The sequence below is a fragment of the Danio rerio genome, chromosome 10 (genome assembly GCF_052040795.2).
Source record: "Danio rerio strain M-AB ecotype USA chromosome 10, GRCz13ab, whole genome shotgun sequence".
NCBI lineage: Eukaryota > Metazoa > Chordata > Actinopteri > Cypriniformes > Danionidae > Danio > Danio rerio.
Window position 1 is genome coordinate 5,261,459 of NC_141030.1, and position 22,498 is coordinate 5,283,956.

Here is a 22,498-nt window from a genome sequence, read left to right on the forward strand (position 1 = left end):
TTTTTCGCATTTGCGCAGTTCTGAACAGCAGGTGTCGCTAGTGTCTGAGTTCTGAACGCTTCGAATCCCTGAATCATTTGGCAAAGCTGCTGATTCGAATCTTTGAGGAAAAAAAGCTTCGTTTCTCCCTTCACTAGGCGGCAGTGATGTGTTACTGTGACTGAAGAAAACACAGAGGAAACAAAAGCAGAAGAAACACTCCCTCCATGTGGACGTGGTCTGTTTCTGGAGAAGCTTGAGCTGGCAGTCGCGAGAGTAAGGTATGTTATAGGAATTTATTTGTAAATGTAGAGAGAGTAACATTAACGTTACATTTAGCCGACTGTTTTTGTTGTTATGTGCATAAATATTGATTTTCTTTTATCTGACCCAATGATTAAACACACTACCCATCTGACCCTGAGCAGGGGAAAGATTTAGTTTACTCTTATATGAGGGTCAGTTTAATAACATATTTTTGTTAAAAGCATGAAAGTGGTTTTATTTTGGTTTTATTTACTGAAATGTTTTCTTCGTTGTGTTTCATTTTCAGACAAAGGATCGAGTGTCCGGGCGAGAAACACGTGCGCCAGATTCAGCTCATCTCTTAATAAACGTTTTATAAAATATAAATGTTCCCTTTCTTGTGTTGTGGTGTTTAATTTGTACTTTTATGCTGTTCTGGTCTGTGAAATCCAATAAATTTGTTTTTTAACACATTTGTGTTGGTATTGCGTGAATTATGTTCCCTACAAAGACTTGTTTAAGTTATACACTTTGCAAACTAATTGCAAGTCTTACAAAGTGCAATGTGATTTGTTTAAATAGATAGATAGATTTAGAGAAATAGATCTCTCCCTCTCTCTCTCTCTCTCTCTCTCTCTCTCTCTCTCTCTCTCTCTATATATATATATATATATATATATATACATACACATACAGGGTGGGTATGGATACACCTTAATAAACTTATTAGGAATTTCACAAGATGATTGTGTGCTTAGTTTTAAATGTAGCTTCATTCTTTCGTGTGTTATTTACAAACCCCCTCACATATAATAAAGTGCCACAAACAGGACGTTGATATCACCAACCTTTCCCATTTTATTAAGGTGTATCCATATAAATTGCCCACCCTGTGTGTGTGTGTGTATATATATATATATATATATATATATATATATATATATATATATATATATATGTGTGTGTGTGTCTATATATATATGTGAGTGTATGTATATATGTACAGTATATACACCACACAAAGCATCGTGGTGTACGATAAAAGTTTTCTATTTAAAAGTTTTTTTCTATTTCGAATTTGGCATCCTACAACACAACATGTTTTCGTTTACCTGTGTGACGTAGGTTGGTATTTCCTTTATAGGTGAATTGAGTTAACTAGAAAGATATATTTCTGTACATTTTTTGCTCTCAATCTTATCGTTAACTTTTTTGTGTTACATTGTACATATTTTTATGCACAAAAAAAAGTTCTCAGACAATAGCTATATTTAATATTTTCTTGGCTGAAATTTGGTTTATTGTTGAATCTCTTAAACTTACTAATAATAAGAAAAATAACATGCTTCTTAAAGCTTATGATGACCATCGATTGAGGCATTGTATGTATATATATATATATATATATATATATATATATATATATATATATATATATATATATATATATACATACATACATAGTTACTTTACAATTATATTAATAATGTGACGTTTTATTTACCGGTTATATTTCTTTGTTTATATATATATATATATATATATATATATATATATATATATATATATATATATATATATATATATATATATATATAAGCAAAAAAGATTTTTTAAAAAATAATATAAACAAAAAATATATAAACAAGAAAGCTAAATAAATATAAAAAATCCACTCTTTCTCCAGTCCAGCAGGTGTCGCCGCACAGCCTCACAGTAGCAAACACCTTCTGAAGAACAAGACTTCTGCATGATGGGGACACGCTTGAAGGTGAGAAACAACAGAACTGTACTGTAAATCATTGCTTACTAGAATTATACTGTACATTTATTTGCATTTGATAAGCATAGCAATTAATCGCGAACCTTGTAAATGCCTTTGCTGATGTTAAATTAAATAAAAAGACGAGCACAGATTAATTATATTATAAAATAATGCGTATAATCAATGTTTTCATATTAATAATTATTATTAATATAATGTATTCCATAAGGTGCTCCGGGTGTTCAAAGATCTGCACAGGACCAGAAGAGATGTTTTTAGAGATGATAACAGAGCTCTGACAGGTATCAGCCAGTATTTTAGTCAGCCTTAAACATTATACCTGTAGTATAGTATAGACAGTATCTATTTGTACTTCTCTTATACTGTTTGTAGTTATTGCTTTTTATACACTTGCATTGTCAAATACAAGTTTATTTATTTTATGTGTGGTTCTTTTGTTAGGAATGTTATTTTCCTACAAGATTGTAGTTTCTGTCCTGTTTTTTTTCACTTGTTTATGTTCCAAATCTAAATATTGTCAAATTAATCAATGTTTTATTTATTTAAATAGTGTGTTTGTCTTGTCTCAGTAAGTTTTTTTTCTTCTTTGGCTACGAAGCTGCCAGGGTTAAAATAAATGAAGAATTTAAAAGAAACAAGAATGAAACGTCAGATGATAATATTAAAGAGGTAAGTCCCATAAGAACCCCTGTTTTTGCTTTTTAATGAAAGTTGAATAAATGCGAAAGTTTGCGACTTTTATCTTAAAATTGCAAGTTGCTCTTGGAGGTGCTGGTTCTTAAAAAACTCAAGTACATAATAATAATATTAAATAATATTAATAATAATTCAGGCGAGGCAGTGGAGCAGTAGGCAGTGCTGTCACCTCACAGCAAAAAGGTCACTGGGTCAAGCCTCGGCTCAGTTGGTGTTTCTGTGTGGAGTTTGCATGTTCTCCCTGCCTTCGCGTGGGTTTCCTCTGGGTGCTCCGGTTTCCCCCACAGTCCAAAGACATGCGGTACAGGTAAATTGGGTAGGCTAAATTGTCCGTAGTGTATAAGTGTGTGTGTGGATGTTTCCCAGAGATGGGTTGCAGCTGGAAGGGCATCCGCTGCGTAAAAACTTGCTGGATAAGTTGGCGGTTCATTCCGCTGTGGTGACCCCGGATTAATAAAGGGACTAAGCCGACAAGAAAATGAATGAATGAATAATAATAATTAATTTTATTTGAAAATGGCACCTTTCTAGACACCCAAGGTCGCCTTACAATAAGCGTCAACAGCCATACTAGAACAAATTAAAACATATAATGAAACATTACCAAACAAGCATTGGCCAAACATGTATAAACACACATTGTTAATATAAAAATAACATGATAAAAAACAAAGCCTGCTTAAAAAGATGGGTCTTTAGACGAAATTTAAATGTGTTAAAACTATCACTGCCTCTTAGATCCAGGGGAAGCGAGTTCCACAGAGTTGCACAGAACAACATGAGCATTTATAGCAAATAAACAAATGTAAATATCCCGCTCGGTTTATGAGCCCTGTTGAGCGAGTTCTTACACTCCTATGAACTCGCTCTGCAGACACGCTCGTGTCTGTATCCAGAAGTATCACTGTAACAGCCGAGAGGAGAGGAAAAGTCATGCCAGCAGGTCAAATGTTCACAGTGAGAGAGAGAGAAATGAAGTTTACGTCCATTTTCTCAATCGCAGTGAAATAGAGGCTTCTACTGTTACTTCAGTGTTAGGTAATGACTGTCCAGCAAACACGCAGTGAAGAGTTTCTGCTCTTTAATTACTCGCGGTCGCCTCCCTCGCCATAGTAAGCTGCTCTGAAATAGCACATATAAACTTTCGGCTTGGTTTTTCAGACTTTGCTCACATACGGTTATTAGCGTACTATATAGTATGGAAGTATGCGATTTTGGACTCAAGTTTTTAGCCTTAGTTTTAGCCTTAGTTTCTAAATTGTGAGGGGAAAAGTAGTTTCAAAGTATACAAAGTTTTTGTATTTTTTTTTTTTAATTCTGTGGCAGACGCATGTTTCTAAAAAACACGAATAATAGGAGAAACAAAGCTTTAAAAAAATGCTAATATTATTTTGCACTTTCTTTTCAGATGCTTAAAATGGCACGAGCGGTTGAGACCATTCTTCGTGAAAGTGTAATCCAGGCAGAGCATGTGGATGAAAATAAAATCGGTACGTAATTATGTAGACCAGTGGTTCTCAAACTTTTTTTACCAAGTACCACCTCAGAAAAAAATATTGCTCCAAGTACCACCATAATGACCTGTTAGCACAGGGATATAAAAACACGGGATACGACCCCAACAACTATTACAAATATGGGGAGGAATTTAGCTTCAAATGATAGAATACATAACAAACATTAGAAAATTAAAAATAAAACAAAAGGTTTAGCCTATTAAAATCAATTTACTAATCACATCAGTGTCATCGTACACGATAAAGGGTTAAAAGTGTTTTTTTTTTTTACTTTAATTATTTAGCGATTACTTCGCGTACCACTTGAAGGAAGCCTGTGTACCACTAGTGGTAGGCGTACCACAGTTTGAGAACCACTGATGTAGACAGTTGTACGTAGACAATAGTTTTTTTGCTGTGAACATCAGCTAGTAGAATTATTTTTAAAGATTGAAACAACATTTATGCTGTGTTCACACCAAACGAGGAACGTTCGAATAAAACGCGTTATTTGCACGTAAATAGACGAGTGAACATTTGAGTTTACGCTCTTAATTGGCGCATCAATATCCGGTTCATTCGCACGTCAAAATCACTTCACAACAGACACTGATTCGCGTGATGGGCAGGGCTTCTGTCTGCCTGGTGACTGTAGCTTCATTGCTAAATGGCTAACATGGATTTTATTAAGCTGTGTTTAGGTGCTTTATGAAGGCTGAAAAACAGCATTGATTTGTTTGGAGCAGTGTCTGGGTCCACTAAATCCTTTCAGAGGTGCACCCAGCTCTGTGAGCTCATAAACTCCTCCAGAAACAACCTGGATGATGGAAGCTTTCAGCGGGGCTTCTGACTGAGCCGAGTAGAGTTTGATAAACTGTTGTCAGTGTAGGCTGGAGGATTTTCCTCCGGTACCTCAACAAAAGGCGCTACGTCATAATCACGCCCCCACAAGAGCAAGCTCCTGATTGGTTAACGCGGCGCGAATGTTAAGTTCAGTTCATATATTCGAACTTGAGTGATTCACTCGAAACGCGTGTTAAGCGCTAAACACTCAATTCACGCTGTGTCATTCGTGCATATCACGCCATTTGCACTGCGTTATTCGCGCGTATCGCACCGCAGGATGTCTGTTCTCACCTTTGCATTGGCTTAACATGTAAATCACTCGCACTTGATGCTTCTTCTGCAACTGGTGTGAACGCAGCATTAGAATCACCCCCTACGTTCACCTCAAATTACCAAAGTCTGTGTGAAATCAAATTTTACAGTGTTTATTTTGCTAGCCCAAAACACCTTGTTATTCTTTAGGTCAGGGGTCACCAATCCTGGTCCTGGAGGGCCGGTGTCCCTGCAGGGTTTAGCTCCATCTTGCCTCAACACACCTGCCTGGATGTTTCAAGTATACCCAGTAAGACCTTAATTAGCTTGTTCAGGTGTGTTTGATTAGGGTTGGAACTAAAATCTGCAGGACATCAACCCTCCAGGAACAAGTTTGGTGACCACTGCTTTAGGTCAATAAACTGTTTTGGTAATCGTCAGTTAAAGTTTAACCATTTGCTTCTGTGTTTGGAGTGGTGGTCCGTCTCTGTTGATGTCAGTTTGGTGGTTTCAGCCACAATATTCTTAGCTATGCCCCTCATAGTTTGCCATGTGAAAGATGGAAAGAAAAGGAAAGCCCCGCCCCTAATCGATATCCTGTTTTAATTGAAAGTAGATCAACAAACTGAAACAAGTCTCAGCAACTACTGGCTCACACCATACCTGCCACTCACCTGATGTGGTAATGCCCATATATCAATCATTATTGGTGGGCGGGGGGACCGCACTCCTACGTCAAGTTACGTTCGGTCTCAAAGCCCCTCTAATTGGTCCACCGTTTTTATGTTGTTAAATTGAAAAAAAAGGACTAGGTGTGTTTATATTACCCCAATATGACGGTCAATACACTATACCTACACACACGTCTGTCCAAACAGCTTGAAAAGTAGATTTTTCACCATAGGTGCCCTTTAAGCAATGTAATAAAATGTTATCAATTGTTATACTTAAGCTAATAAGATGTATAAAGTGTCCAGGTTTTTAAAACTGACTGATTGTTTCCTCTGGCTAAAATGTATTTCTTATATTTGCAGTGTTGCGGCCGCGGAAGAGTCTCCTGCTAGAAAACGTACCTTACTGTGATGCACCCAGTAAAAAGACATGACCCGGATTTACCTGCATGACCCAGGTCTATCTGTGATATTGGACGATGAAACGCAGTCATAAAGATGACTCAGTATTCTTCCATATTTCATTTCCACTGGAATATCACACACAAGCTACAAAAAACGTGTATATTTGGTGAGGCTGATGTTATTGTGCTCAATATAAAGCATTGAATTGCCACTTTGTAAATAGCATTTGTATGGATAAAAGTGTTGAATAAACTGGAAAAGAAAAGGGATTATTCAGACAGAATTGTGTCTCTTTTGTGTGCTAACGTGATTTACATTATGATTTTTCATATTTACCTGTTGCTAACATGTTTATAACATGCTTTAACATCTAGTGAACAGGTTTCGGCACATTGTAAACATGAATTAGCATGTTGCTAACATGTTTCTACCTTGTTTAACATGTTTTCTACATGAATTAGCATCCAAGGGTTAATGTTACACTAGTATGTTTATATTATAAACTTACTAGCCTAACATTAACTTTAACACCTTTATAATGCTTTACCAGTTTTCAGGATACATCATCCATATGCACTGGGACGCATCGTCAGTGGTGTATCCTGGAGTCACTAGTTGTTTCGGGTTTTACATTTATTTACTGAATGCAAGCCACATTATTAAAACACAATAGTTTCTGAAACTTATGACAAAAGTAAATGTTAATTCTGGTAAATATATTTTTTTAATTAATTGAAACATAAAAAATTATGATACAACATCTGTAGGCATAATCGAGGTACCACTTTTAAAGAGGTTTATTACCCTCATGGTCTTCACATTTGTTTATATGGTCCATAAGACGCTGTATTTAAAACAGACAAACAAAAAAAATCACATTTTCCACAATAGTCAACTCATGTCTATTCATTTAAAGAATGTAAAATACTTTTGAAATTTCTCTTAAGGAAATGCCTTTATAGATTAAATCATTTCTGTCATTATTAAGTACATACAAAGTACATCACCACAAAAACAATCATAACCATTAAAACTGAAAGGAATGTGTAGATTCTACAGCACGTCTTCATCTTGAGGGATCTCAGAATATGAGTTTCTTCGGCTTTTCCCAAGGAAATCCTTCACGTCCAAAGTGTCCATAGCAGGCTGTTTTCTGGTAGATTGGTTTCTTTAGATCAAGCTCCCTGTAAAAAGAAATTATTCCTTAATTAAAGCTGTCAAACTTATCATAAGTAAGTTTTAATAAAAACTTCAAACTTATCATAAAAAATTCTGTTGCCTATTTAATAACATGCATATAATATGAAAGGGTAATTTTCCATATTATTCATTCATTCATACATTTTCTTGTCGGCTTATTCCCTTTATTAATCCGGGGTCGCCACAGCGGAATGAACCGCCAACTTATCCAGCAATTTTTTACACAGCGGATGCCCTTCCAGCCACAACCCATCTCTGGGAAACATCCACACACATTCACACACACACTCATACACTACGGACAATTTGGCCTACCCAATTCACCTGTACCGCATGTCTTTGGACTGTGGGGGAAACCGGAGCACCCGGAGGAAACCCACGCGAAGGCAGGGAGAACATGCAAACTCCACACAGAAACGTCAACTGAGCCAAGGTTCGAACCAGCGACCTTCTTGCTGTGAGGCAACAGCACTACCTACTGCGCCACTGCCTCGCTAATTGTCCAAATTAAAATATAATATATTTCATTTTTTTGAGGGTGTTAAAGTTCCCCATTATGCTTTTTCAGAAATTATCTATCAATCATGTAGTGTGTAATACATTTGTTGTTAAATGTAAAGGCTCTGCAAAATGTGCACATGCAAATATAGACTTCCAAAAGAGAAAGTAATTTCTGAACTACCTAAAACAGAACCCATTAATTAGATTTATGCGAAGCACAAACATGCAGGCTTGTGACAGATTTGCATAAGGTTAATAGTCTGCATAGGTTGAACAATGTCTAAAGCCCCATTCAGAACACCAGCGACTTTATTGTGATGTTTTGGCCTCTAGTGGACGTTCCTGCTTCTGGTTGCCTAGATACATTTATGAATGACGTTGACTCTCTAAGTATATAATATCCAAAATCACTCACTTCACAAGCTATGAAGTTAACCCGACAAGAGGCAAAGTGTTGGCTTGGTGTGTTCCAGACTTAAGAACCAATTAAGTTATTTTGTAGTACATTTACATTTAGTCATTTAGCAGACGCTTTTATCCAAAGCGACTTACAAATGAGGACAAGGAAGCAATTTACACAACTATAAGAGCAACAATGAATAAGTCCTGCAGGCAAGTTTCAGGTCTGTAAAGTCTAAGAAGGAAAGTATTAGTAATGTTTTTATTTTTTTTTGGGTACAGTTAGTGGTATATCAAGAGAGGCAATTGCAGATTAAGAAGGGAAGTAAAGACTAAATAGTTGAGTTTTTAGTCGTTTCTTGAAGACAGTGAGTGACTCTGCCGTTCTGATGCAGTTAGGGAGTTCATTCCACCAACTGGGCAGATTGAGCGTGAGCGTTCGCGAAAGTGATTTCTTCCCTCTTTGGGATGGAACCACGAGGCGACGTTCATTCACAGAACGCAAGTTTCTGGAGGGCACATAAATCAGATAAGAAGAGCAGATAAGAAGGAGCAAAGCCAGAAGTCGCTTTGTAGGCAAAACAGAGCTTTGAATTTGATGCGAGCAGCGACTGGCAGCCAGTGCAAACGGATAAGCAGTAGAGTGACATGTGCTCGTTTAGGTTCATTAAAGACCACTCGTGCTGCTGCGTTCTGGAGCAGCTGAAGAGGTTTGATAGAATTAGCTGGAAGCCCAGCTAGTAGAGAGTTGCAGTAATCCAGTTTGGAGAGAACAAGAGCTTGAACAAGGAGTTGAGCTGCATGTTCAGATAAGAAGGGTTGGATCTTTCTGATGTTATAGAGTGTGAATCTGCAAGATCGAGCAGTTCTAGAAATGTGGTCAGAGAAGTTTAGTTGGTCATCAATCGTTACTCCAAGGCTTTTCACCATTTTGCATGCAGTAATGGTTGCCCCATCCATCTGGATTGAAAAGTTATGGTAGAGTCGGGTTGGCAGAAACTACAAGCATTTCTGTTTTTGCGAGGTTAAGCTGAAGATGATGATCTTTCATCCAGTGTGAAATGTCCAACAGGCAGGCTGAGATGCGAGCTGAAACCGAGGGTAAATACTTAGAGAGAATTCAAGAAATGGGAGTCGAGTGACGCCAGTGTTGCGGGTAGATCACGTGAAAATAATAAAATGGCGGATGTGGTACATATGGATTCCATTCATACTACTCACATTCATACTGTATGGAATAAACTTTTCTAACAGTTGAGTAGTAAACTCAAATTTAAATGAAGTATCAACTGAGTAGTAGGCGATTTTGGATGCAGCCTTAAAGCTGATTTATACTTCTGAGTCAAGCGCACACGTATGCTCCGGCACAGCCTGCGCGTGGACACATAGCATTCGCCTTGGCCATCACGCACCTCACAAAAAATGTAACTACATGTTGCAACGATGCGTATCGCAAGCTCTGTGATTGGTCGGCTTGGTAGCACTGACAAGTCTGGGTGGGACAGAGCCGCGCGAACCCGTTGGTGCGAATGTTTATAAGTGTCGAATCTCATGAAGGAGGTCCAGATGGAAAGTTTTGGGTTTACCTTATGATTAAAGTTGATGCAGGTCCCCCGGTTTTCACCTCAAAATGAACAAGTTTTAGCTACTTCTACAGTAAGGTAGCGTTCAGAAAAAACAAAACACCAGTGAAAGACTCGACATAGAGGAACATAAACAACTACTTCCACCTACTGGAAGTGTTGTTGCAAGAGCAACACAAACAGCGCGCAGAAGTATAAATGCATGACAACGTGCAAGGCATGCGCCGTGGGTCACGTCGATCACTTGACGCAGAAGTATAAACCAGGCTTCAATGTTTGTACTTACTTGACAATGACCCCTGGCCTAAGGTCAAAATTCTTCTTAACAATCTCCAAAAGATCATCCTCATCTCTCGTTGATGTGCCGTAATGAAAAACAGACACTGACAAAGGGTGACTAATACCAATAGCATATGAGATCTATAACAAACAAACAAACAAGTATTAAGAACAGTGTAATAATGCTTTTATATTTTACACTCTGACAGAAAATACTGGATGTGTTCACACTTGGCCTGTTTGGTTTACCTGAAACAAACTTTCTTAGGCCCCGTTTACACTAATGCGTTTTAGTTTGAAAATGCATACGTTTTGCTACGGTTACGCCATCCGTCCACACTACGCCGAAGTTTTCGAAAACGGAGCGTTTTGGAAACGCTGGAGAGGCCGTTTTCATTCTAAAAAGCGACTGCTTTGTCTCAGTGTGGATGGGGAAAAACGGAGACATCTGAAAACGGAGGCGAGGCTGTTGAGATTCGCTACCTGATTGGGGCTTTTGCGTCCTTGCGTATCTTTCCCTTATTCGTCAAGCCCCTATCACATGACTATAACACATGGCTTTAACGCTTACGCAAGACAGCAGACCAGCATTCAATGTCAACAACAACATGGACACAGAAATGGGAGCGTTGTTTGCACTATTGTCTGTTTTAGGCGCCATTGTGCAGTTATTCATTTGTTACGTTTAGTAACAACTCAACCTCGTCGTCTGTCCACAAAAATACCTCTCTTGCTTTCTTTGCCATCGCGTTCATTGTTCAACCGGCGTTTGTTGACTAACAATAACCAAATGCCGAGCGAGACACATGCTTTCTGTTCATACTAAAATGCGCATGCCAAGAGTGCGCGAATGGTCACGTGACATACGTTTTTGGTGGCGTAGTGTGGACGGAGATATGTTCAGAAACACTAGTGTAGACGCGGATGATTTTGGATCTAAAACGCCGTTTTAAAACTAAAATGCACTAGTGTAAACGAGGCCTTAATGCAGTTCATTTGATTAAGAGTGAACATTACCATCTGAACCCAGACAAGTGGATCGTGACTACTGAAGAAAAAGAATCTCGATACACTTCAGAATGAATTCTGGATTGGTTCGACTGAATATGAACACAACACAGACCGAAGACATCTTAAACCAAAAAGAGGACACAATACCATAAGATGCGTCCATCATTAAATGGACAGTTCAATCCAGTTAGGTACAGTACTCACAACATTGTTTTGGATGTTCGATAAATCACAAAATATTGTCAGTATCCTAAAAGCTACAATAGATGATTGTGTTGAGAAACAATTTTTGTTATTCTGGCTGAAGGTCTCTTCATGAATGATTGAAGAACAGCAATAATTAAATTAGGAGGTGCAAATGTTTTTAAATATTCTGTGGAAGGTGTAGGACCTAGAAAAGATTGTCGAAACAAATTGTTCAGTCTGAATGTTATGATCAAGATTCAGTCAGAAAATAGCAAGCATACATCAACAACCTTCTTAAGTTTGGTTTTGGTAATTTTAAACTGTACTATAAAGTGTTCTCTCTGATGAATGTTATGTGACATATCGTGATGATGTCCTGTATTGAGGAGGTGTGGATTTGGCTGGCGATTTGCAATTTGGGATGTTCGCTTTCAGTGCTATCAGGCTAACGTTAGCATTGTCCAAAATCTCTCATTGCACCTTTAACCGTGTGAATGCTAAGCAAATCATACCTAAATCTATCATTTTCTTTTTTTGGTCTGGACCAATTGAATTAAGAAGAGTGAACTGCACGTGTGAACACACACTCTTCACAAAATTCAGCAGCCCAGAGAACAAAATGTCATGAAACAATGGTAAACGTGACTCTATTGTAAGGACAAAATATTTAATTTTTAAAATATTTTTATATACAGTTTATATCTTATAATCCTGTAAAAAGTCTCAATTCTGAATAAAACTTTCCATAAATGAATACTTTAAAATATACATCGCAATCTTGAATTTTAATATTGACTAATGTAAGCTCACAACTATCAGAGCCACTAAAGCTACTAAACTTATCTAAAATGTTAACAAATGAACATATGCACATACAGATAGCTAGAATTAAATGTTTTTCTACCAAAATATTGCACCCTGCTGAAAAATCCAGCTTAAAACAGCCTAGGCTGGTTGGCTGGTTTTTAGCTGGTTGACCAGCCTGGTTTAATAGGGGTTTTGGCCATTTCCAGGCTGGTTTCCAGCCATTTCCAGCCTGGTTTTAGCTGGTCTGGCTGGAAAATGACCAGCTAAATCCATGACCAGGTTTAAGCTGGACATAGCTGGTTTTGGCTGGGCTCCCATCCTGGCTAGGCTGGTCAAGCTGGAAATGGAAATGGCAAGACCAGGCTGGAAATGGCTGGAAACCAGCCTGAAAGTGGCCAACCAAACAGCCTAGGCTGGTTTAAGCTGTTTTTTTTAGTGGGGAGCTACCAAAGTGGCACCTAAGAAATCTTACCTGAACCAAAACTCTGCGACACAGTTTGGCTTTGACGAGTGATTTGGCCACCCAGCGGGCAGCGTAAGCCCCTGAGCGATCCACTTTAGAGTAATCTTTACCAGAGAACGCTCCACCACCATGACCACCCCATCCACCATACGTGTCCACGATGATCTTTCTTCCAGTGAGACCAGCATCCCCCTGAAAAAACAGCAGCAGTTATTCCACCAACACATCTTAAATTGGAGAAAATAACAAGGCATACTGTCAGAGGGACTATTGGGGCATTTTATAAGGTCTGTCAGCCTTTTTTAACTCTTGTTAAGGAAAAAGATGAACACATGACAAAATATGAGAGAAAAATTTACTTCTCTTGTACTTTTATGTAATGTTTTCATCTTTTGATTTCTCAATGGATAATTGAATACATATTATCTTTAGATCTGGTGTTCTCTGAAAGGTATTTTTTCTTGTTTGTTTAGTTTTTGTTTTTTTTTCAACACAGGCTCATTCTCATTCTGCGCAAAAAATAAATCGAAAGGCTGATGGATTTTTATTCACGTTGTTTTTTTAAATGTAACTATTACCTACATTTCTTTCTTCTGTAGGTTATTGATAAAAGTTTAGTCAAATAGTTTCTAATAGTTTAACAATTGGAAATCACCAAGCGACCCAAATATCTAGTAAAATATTTTGTACTGTCATCATGGCAAAGACAAAATAAAGCAACTATAAGAAATTAATTATTAAAACTATTATGTTTAGAAATGTGTTGAACGAAATCTTTTCGTTAAAGAGAAATTGGAGAAAAAAATGTACAGGGGGGCTAATAATTCTGACTTCAACTATATATATTTCATGGCTTTCAGTGGTTCACTGGTGATTCTCTCAGATAGCATCTTGCGTAATTTACATCATGTGTGTGATTGTTACATGAACAAGCACTGATTTGCTTTCGCAAAACCTGTGAAGGACACCAATATTAAGAGCATTACTGTGTTTACTTACTTGTGGACCACCTAAAAGAAACTTCCCACTTGGCAGCAGGTGATAAATAGTCTTGTCATCCAGATACTTGGCAGGGATAACGGCCTTCACAACCTTCTCCATCAGGTTGTGTCGTATATCCTCCAGCGTGATGTCAGGACTGTGCTGGACTGAGATGACCACGGTATGAACACGCACAGGCTCCATGGCGCCCATGTTGTCTCGATACTCCACAGTCACCTGCAGGGGTTAATGATTGAAAACGGCAGCATTATCGCTCTATTAGTTTGCACAGATAACTACGTGCTTCTTTAGACACCTGTCATTTCAAAGAAACCTTTCACCTGTGTTTTCGAATCCGGCAGAATCCAAGGACAAACTCCAGTTTTCGAAAGCTCCTTCATTTTGTAATTGAGTTTGTGTGCTAGAAGGATGGTAAGAGGCATGCACTCTTCTGTTTCATCGGTGGCGTAGCCGAACATTAAGCCCTGTTGACAAATGATATGACAAAAAAACATAATTTTTAGATCTAGATTTACATCTACCCTACTGAAAAAAACAGCTTAAACTAGCCTAGGCTGGTTGGCTGGTTTTAGCTGGTCGACCAGGCTGGTTTTAGAGGGGTTTTGGCCACTTCCAGGCTGGTTTCCAGCCATTTCCAGTCTGGTCTTAGCTGGTCAGGCTGGGGGATGACCAGTTACAACCAGCTTAACCAGCCTAGTCAGGCTGGGAGCCCAGCCAAAACCAGTTATGTCCAGCTTAAACCAGGCTGGTCAAGCTGGTTTTAGCTGGATTTAGCTGGTCATTTTCCAGCCTGACCAGCTAAGACCAGGCTGGAAATGGCTGGAAACCCCTCTAAAACCAGCCTGGTCGACCAGCTAAAACCAGCCAAGCTGGACTTTTTCAGCAGGGAAGATCCTGACTTATGCACACTATAATATTATTATTATCACAAGTTATATGGGGTCAATGTATTTATTTTTATTGACTGTTTTACACAACTACTCTTCTTACAATTTAATATTGAATGCAGTTTTTTGTGTTTGCTTTTACAATTTATTTGGACGAAATGTTATAATAGTTATCTTGCATCTATGCTAATTCTCTGCCTAGAGCCACACATCACTTTGGAAAGTTTGCAAAACATTCGTAATGGAAGCAAAAAACTAGTTTATGTTTACGCAATAACAGTTTTATTTAGCTGAAAAACCGCGTGATGTAAATGGCACCATAAACAGAAGGCTGTTGAGTGGAATGTGTTTACCTGATCACCAGCACCAATGTCCTCCGAATCCCGGCCTTCAAACACACAGTCACTGATCTCAGAGACCTGCGGCTGCAGCGACACAAGCACATTACACGTCTTGTAGTCAAAACCTGCAGAGATCACAGGATAACAGGCCTAATTATCACTTTGTCATAATCAATACGCAGGTGAACCTAATAAAGGCTCAATAAACACTGTAATATTGGTATCGCTCATTGTTTCTTGAACTTTATAAATAAATGTAATGCAATAAATGTAATAAATATATACAGCATACTATCATACAAAAGTAAGAAATTGTTATTTTGTTAAAAGAATTTTAAAACTAGGGTGGCACAGTGGCGCAGAGGGTAGCGCTGTCGCCTCACAGCAAGAAGTTTGCTGGTTCGAGCCCCGGCTGAGCCAGTTGGCATCTCTGCGCAGAGTTTGCATGTTCTCCCTGTGTTACCGTGGGTTTCCTCCGGGTGAATTGGGTAAGTTGTCCGTAGTGTATCTGTGTGAATGAGAGTGTATGGATGTTTCCCAGTACTGGGTTGCAGCTGGTAGGGCATCTACTGCGTAAAACTTATGCGGGATACTTTTGCATTTTATTCCGCTGTGGTGACCCCTGAGTAATAAAGGGACTAAGCCGAAAAGAAAATGAATGAATACATTTTAAAACTAGCAATTGATTGCATAAGAATGAAGACAGTAAATACATTTGACAAAAAATATATTGCTGTTTGAAATGCTGTTCTTTTAAATAATATGGAGATTCAAATAAATAAATATATATATATATATATATATATATATATATATATATATATATATATATATATATATATATATATATATTTATGTGTATATTTGTGTGTAGAGATTTTTAAACATTTTCAACACATTTTAAAACATAATAATTTTATAGTTATTTCTCAAAATACTAGAATTAAGTTTAACCAATTAGTAAGATTATTAATTTACCCAAGGTTAATAAGGTTAACAAGACAAGTTAGGCCTTTCTTTAATTCTTTAAAGCACAGGTCTCAAACTCAATTCCTGGAGGGCTGCGGCTCTGCAGTTTTGCTTCAACCATAATCAAACACCGCTGATCAAAATAATTGAGGTGTTCAAGACTCTTTTGAATACGTCGATTATTTGAATCAACTGTGTTTGATAAGGTTGAAGCAAAGCTGTGCAGAGCTGCGGCCCTCCAGGAATAAAGTTTTAGATCTGTGCTTTAGGAGCTAACAATATTGACCTTTATTACTTACATTTTGTTTTATTATTTCACCCAAACAAAGAGCTTTCTCCAGAGGAACAATACTATAGTAAATACTGTAAAAACAAATCCATCCTCACTTGACAAATATTAGAAAATGAACTAACATTTCACAGGAGAACTAATAATGTTTTTTTTTTCAAATCCACAAAACATAAGTAAATAGATGAGTGCTAGGAAATTATATGACAAAAAAAATTTAATTCATAGAAATCTTTATATTATTATATTATATTTTGATTAAATTTTAATATTAATTACTTTTTATTTATATGTTAATAAACTTTTTATATAACTTAATTTGTTATGTAAAAATGTGTTATTTTCTTATTGTGTGTGCACATACATGTGTGTGTGTGTGTGTATAAATACCCTTTGATGAGTCATCATATCCAATAGTTTTCACAGTATCTCTGACCACTCTCTGAAGATCCACAACTGCTTTTGATGTCACTTCACCACAAAGAAGGATCATGCCAGTCTTTGACACACACTCTGATCCACAAATTGGAAAACCCATTAGTGTTATTTGTTTATTGTTTATTTATTTGGTTTTAAACCAACAATATGTTTAATCAACATAATCTAATTTCAGAACTTGATATGATTGATATGATCATTTACCACATGCCACTCTGGAGTCCGGGTCCTGTGTCAGGTAAGCGTCCAAAACAGCATCACTAATCTGATCACACATTTTATCTGCGAGTAATAAAAGCAAAGGTGTGATTTATTGATTATTATTCAGTAAGAATTTCCACTACCACCATATATATGACTTAAAGGGACATGTACAGACATGTAGCTAGATTTATAACTACACAACATAACATACTAACAACATATTAACAATAGCAAATGACTAAAAATAGCATAATGTAACTACAATTCATCGAATGAACTCAACGTGTAACACTATAAGAGTATATTAAATTAAATGCACACTAAACTGCGCATGTCAACATTCTGCATTACATTAAAAACATGTTTTATATTTACCTGAATGTCCTTCTCCTACGGACTCAGAAGTGAAGAGGAAAGTCTTTCCTGATTTCAACTGTCCTGAGGGATTCATGGTGAATGTAAAACGGGACACAAATAAGCCTGCAAAGTTGCAACTGTAACAGACGCGTGTACAGATTGACAGTGAATCTCTAGAATATGAAGAACTTTAGTGGGCGTGGCTTTGGACTTAAACCAATCATGAGCGATTCCTTCGTCAGTCGCATACACAAATACAGATGAACTGAACGGTTTAAATCAAAGTCGTGTAAAAATGAGAGTAAATCACGAACAGTGTGCCGTGTTTTCTAGTGAGGAGAACTACAGCCTGATTTATACTTCTGCGTCAGGTGACCGGCGTAACCCACGGCGCAGGCAACGCGCGTGGCTGTGCATTTATACTTCTGCGCGCTGTCTCTGCCGGTCTGCATTAACACTTCCGAAACGCTAGTTGGCAGTGAAGTGTAAATGTTCCTCTGTGTCAAGTTTCTTCGCTACTTTTTTGCATTTCCTGAACACTTCCGGGATGTACAAGTGGCTCAAACTCGCTCATTTTGAGGCAGGAACCGGCGGACGTGCAACAACTTTAACTATGAGGTAAACACAAAACAAAATTTTCCATCCGGAGCTTCTTCACGGGACTCCACACTTGTAAACAATCGCTCGCGCGGCGTCGCGCCATTCGCGCGCCTCTCGGTCCCGCCCAGACTCGTCAGCGCTACCAAGCCGACCAATCACAGAGCTTATGCTACGCGTCGTTGCGACGTGTAGTTACATTTTTTGAGAGGTGCACGTCAGTGACGGCGATGGCCACGGCGAAGGGCTATGCGTCAGCGCCGTAGCATACGCCGGTGTTTGACGCAGAAGTATAAATCAGGCTTACGTGTCAACTTTATTCACTTCGTAAAGCAGCCGCTAGAGGAAGCAAAACGGTAATTCTTCAGACATTCACGGTAATTATACTGAACAGTTCTAAAACTTAATGGTTATCTTCCCTGACTTTGTTTATAATGTTTGCAAACATAAAAAAGTAATATTTAATCACCATTTTCATCAATGTTCAGAAGTCGCTCCTTAGCTGTGTTGTCACATTTTCTTGTTACTTTCCTCAGCGCTGGTCAGATTAGACCAATCACAGCCGTTGGTGATTACGTTTCATGCGGGAATTTTATCATTTTATAAAGATTGCTTAAGCGAATTTATATCAGTATACAATGTGCTAGTCATCTAAATCGTCAAGATTTAAAAGTACTTTTACTTTTATTTGATACATGTCTTTGTGACGACAGATAACTTCCTGGAGATTTTAAATACGTCCTAATGGACGTTTCTGCTTTGTGAGCCTTCGAGCGCCCCTTTGAGGAAGAAATGAAAGCAAACACAAGGAAAAAATGCCCCCATAATGTATAATCACTTAAATATGTACATAAAAAGCGCCTGCGTGGCAAAATATTAATAGTAATAATAATTATAAATGCATTTGAAACCAGATACATACACGGTATAAAAATGCACATAAACATTTAAAAAAAGTCAGATGTTAATGTGACTAAACTTTTTCTTTTTTAGGTAAATTAAGATTATCAAATAAGTTTCTGTTTTGTTTAATAGCATAATAATGAGAGATATTTTTGAAAATTTGTTATAACTTTTCTTGAAAGTCAAGTTTACATACAATAAGATTATTATGCCTCTGAAGAAGCTCAGATGATGGTGACAAGGTTTTGGAAGTTTCTGATTGACAACATTTGAGTTAGTTGGAGGCACAACTGTAAAATAGTTTTTAAGGAAAACCTCAAACACACTGCTTCCTTGTGTGACAAAAAAGGAAAAATCAACAAGCCAGAATCAACCAAAATGCCAGATTATAATTGCTAAATTACACTGGGAAGAGACATGTCCTGTGGTCTGATGGAACTTAGATTGAACTGTTTGGCCATAAAAAACAGTGATACATTTGGAGGACACAAGCTTACAAGGCTAGGAACACCATCCCAACTGTGAAGTATGGGGGCGGCAGCATCATGTTGTGGGGCTGTTTTGCTGCAGGAGGGACTGGTCCACTTCACAGCATAGATGGCATCATGAAAAAAGAACATTATGTAGAAAAACTGAAGCAACATCTCAAGACATCAGCCAGGAAATTAAAACTTGGCCACAAATGGGTCTTTCAAACAGACCATGATCCTAAACATACTGCCAAACTAGTTAAAATGTGCTTTAAGGACAACAGAGTGAATGTTTTGGATTGGCCATCACAAAGCCCTGATCTCAATCCTATAGAAAATTTGTGGGCAGAGTTAAAAAAGCTTGTGCGAGCAAGACAGCCTACAAATCTGACTCAGTTACACCAATTCTGTCAGGAGGAATGGGCCAAAATTCCTTCAAACTACTGTGAGAAGCTTGTGGAAGGATACCTAAAACATTTGACCAAAGTTAAATACAGTTAAAATTAAACCTAAAAAATACCAAGGAAATGTGTGTAAACTTTTGACTGTCTAAAAATTAATAAAAAATTCTCAAAAAAGAAATTCTCTCATTATTCTGGCATTTAGCAAATGTAAATCTTTTAGGTAATCCTAACGGACCTAAAATAGTAAACGTTTAGTATGATTTACCATCAGACATTTTTTTAAAATTGTTATGTTCCTTTTTTTAGAGTGTGTGTAAACTTTTGGTTTCAACTGTATAGTGCTTTTGCAGCATCAGCAAAATACTGATTCCCTCATTGGTTTCTAATATGGTTTTTTAAAGTTACATGTCACACATGACCTGAAATTTGACCGATAGTCTACAGAACAAACCATCATTATACAATAACTTTCCTAATTACCCTAACCTGCCTAGTTAACCTAAATAACCTATTAAAGCCTTTAAATGTGTCTTTAAGCAGTATAGAAGTGTAAATATCTTGTCAATTATTATTTACTGTCATCATGGCAAAGATAAAATAAGTCAGTTATTAGAGATGAGATATTAAAATTATTATGTTTAGAAAAGTGTTGAGAAAATTGTCTCTTCGTTAAACAGAAATTGGGGGAAAATAAACAGGGGGGCTAATAATTCTGACTTCACTGTGCATATTTTTAAGTAAATGCCACAATACAAATTTAGAATAATACAATTTTCATTTTTAAAAATTCCTGTTGAAACTTAAATAAGATAAAAAAATAATAAATCTTTAAATAAGATTTTAAAGCTATATTTAATACAATTTTTTTTTTTTATCAGTTTCTTTATTTTTCATCATTTAGCTAGTGTTTGTTAAATTGTTCAAAAGTGACAGTGTAGACTTTTCATAATAATTTTGCTTTGCATCAGAGGAATTAATTACATTTTAAAATATATTCAAATTGAAAAACAATTGTCAATTGTTATAATATTTTTACAATATTACAGTTTTTACAGTTTTCAAACACAAAGAACTACCAGATTTAATACAAAATATTAAACTCTTACCAAAAGCTTATTAGCATGCAACAAAATATTTACATGCTACAACATTATTTGTACAGTAATTGTTAGTGTCACCTGCATAAAAACCTGGAAGTTGTTAGTGACCAGCACTATTACTTGTTTAATATTTAACAATGAACTCCAGCCATCTACTCGGGTTAAAGTCCCCTCAATGATTATAAATCTATAAAAAAGTTGCTTATGATACATTAAAACCAACTGTAGGCTACTCGTCTCCAGCTACAAGTCACAGAATTTGTTTATTGTTGTCATGTTAGTGTCTTTCACATTACAATGAGCAGACAGGCTATTAAAATAATAGCGAGTGAATTCTTTAATTTCTTGAGAAATAAACTTGATAAGTCCAAACATTATTAAATGTAAGTAAAATAACCATGGCCTAAGGTAGAAAGATATTTGTATTATGTAATATGATTGAATTCATAAATAATTCATACTAGAAAATAGGTTTAAAAAGCTTTCTAGTTACAAAATACATTAGTTAAATGTTAATAATAATAATAAATTATGGTTTACAACATATTTTTTTTCCGTAGGGGGAGGTGTTGATTACCATAATGACAGTTTTGACAAAACTATAAAATATGGTTAATGTAGTCAAAACTTGGTTAATTTGTGGTATACTATGCTTTAATTGTAATAATTATGGTTTTAGGGGGTTCATTTGTATGTAAATAAAACTACACATCCTAGCAATGTGCTAAATCGTATTATTAAATGACTCTGCAATACTTTATTCTGATTGGTCAATCATATAATTCGATGGTATGTTATTCTCAGATAACAACCGATGAAAGCATTAGCACAGGGTAATTCTTCAAATTATCTTTACTGTTAAATATTTATACAGCTATCTATATACTTTGCTGTGATTGAACACTAATATAATAAGCAGGATAATAATCATGTTATGCTTTATTCTTGAGAAAAACTGGCTGGATGTACATTATCCCACTTAACACGTGACAGAAAAATGCTTATTCATGCAAGCACAATGCTAAAACATGCTAGCAACATACTAAACATGCTAGCAAGTTGCTAAATTATGTTAGTAATGTCATAACAGTCAATCGGGTTATAATGAAATATTCAGTGAATTAGATCAATAATTAGTGCAATAATGACCAACATAGGCTCATTATGAAAACGTTCGCTTAAATACATTTCAGAAGACCACGATTTATGTTACCAGAAGTACATATGGCTGCATTTTGTCTTTAAAACGAACGATACAGGGCGTTGTGACCCTGTTCATTTTAACGCTTACCTGCTGACCGCTTGTATGGACAGATTTTCTGCTGTTACCACTTTGTCCAGTGGCTCGCCATGTACATTCCCAGACTTGAGACGCAGAGAGGAGTTGACCACGATGACAAGGTTCGAGTCTGGTGAAGAACAGTTTCAGAAAGCTGGTAAGACAAAAACAAAAGCCAAAATTTAAATAAACAAGTAAATAACAGGGTGAGAATGTGATAAAATCTGAAAACATTTTAAAAATCTGGTGTGGGCTTTTCTTTTTCTAGATTGCTTTTTTAAAACTGTTAAATGAGTTTAGGCAAGTGGGTGGTTGGGTCAGTCAGTGCTTTTGAAAACACTATTGGTTGGGTTGCAGTGTTTCCTCTAGGATTTTTTCCAGCTGTGGCGGCAGGCCTTTTTTTTTTTACACAGATCTACCGACAACCTGTGGTGTTATTATTTCAATGACAA

The 22,498-nt window shown here is 36.8% G+C and overlaps 2 protein-coding genes and 1 long non-coding RNA gene across 5 annotated transcripts; 2 read left to right on the top strand and 1 right to left on the bottom strand.

Annotated features, from left to right (window-relative positions):
- The first annotated feature begins 158 nt into the window (after positions 1–158).
- On the top strand, positions 159–611 carry si:ch73-234b20.4. Its single transcript, NR_170257.1, has 2 exons — positions 159–260; positions 533–611. It is a non-coding gene; the product is annotated as a si:ch73-234b20.4 (long non-coding RNA).
- A 1,347-nt stretch (positions 612–1,958) lies between these two features.
- Positions 1,959–6,657, top strand: lyrm7 (LYR motif containing 7). The gene is made up of 5 exons (NM_001098759.2): positions 1,959–1,996; positions 2,220–2,292; positions 2,610–2,680; positions 4,116–4,197; positions 6,336–6,657. Exons 1-5 carry the CDS (start codon positions 1,976–1,978, stop codon positions 6,404–6,406), a joined length of 318 nt encoding a protein of 105 aa, NP_001092229.2. The 5' UTR covers positions 1,959–1,975; the 3' UTR covers positions 6,407–6,657.
- Positions 6,658–7,082: 425 nt separating this feature from the next.
- Positions 7,083–17,593, bottom strand: mat2al (methionine adenosyltransferase II, alpha-like). Of its 3 annotated transcripts, NM_001040379.1 has the most exons (9): positions 17,312–17,593; positions 16,937–17,014; positions 16,685–16,807; positions 15,049–15,161; positions 14,129–14,272; positions 13,806–14,024; positions 12,816–12,998; positions 10,347–10,480; positions 7,083–7,561 (listed from the first exon to the last, which is right to left on the bottom strand). In NM_001040379.1, the coding sequence occupies exons 1-9, from the start codon at positions 17,385–17,387 to the stop codon at positions 7,459–7,461; spliced, it is 1,173 nt and encodes a 390-aa protein (NP_001035469.1). In that variant the 5' UTR covers positions 17,388–17,593; the 3' UTR covers positions 7,083–7,458. The 3 variants fall into 3 exon arrangements, 2 of the variants coding, with proteins under 2 accessions (NP_001035469.1, XP_087125863.1); XR_015500528.1 differs by lacking the exon at positions 7,083–7,561 and having other exon boundaries at positions 10,347–10,873; positions 10,996–12,998; positions 17,312–17,447; XM_087269737.1 differs by lacking the exons at positions 15,049–15,161; positions 16,685–16,807; positions 16,937–17,014; positions 17,312–17,593 and adding an exon at positions 14,636–14,715 and having other exon boundaries at positions 14,129–14,582.
- Positions 17,594–22,498: the final 4,905 nt, after the last annotated feature.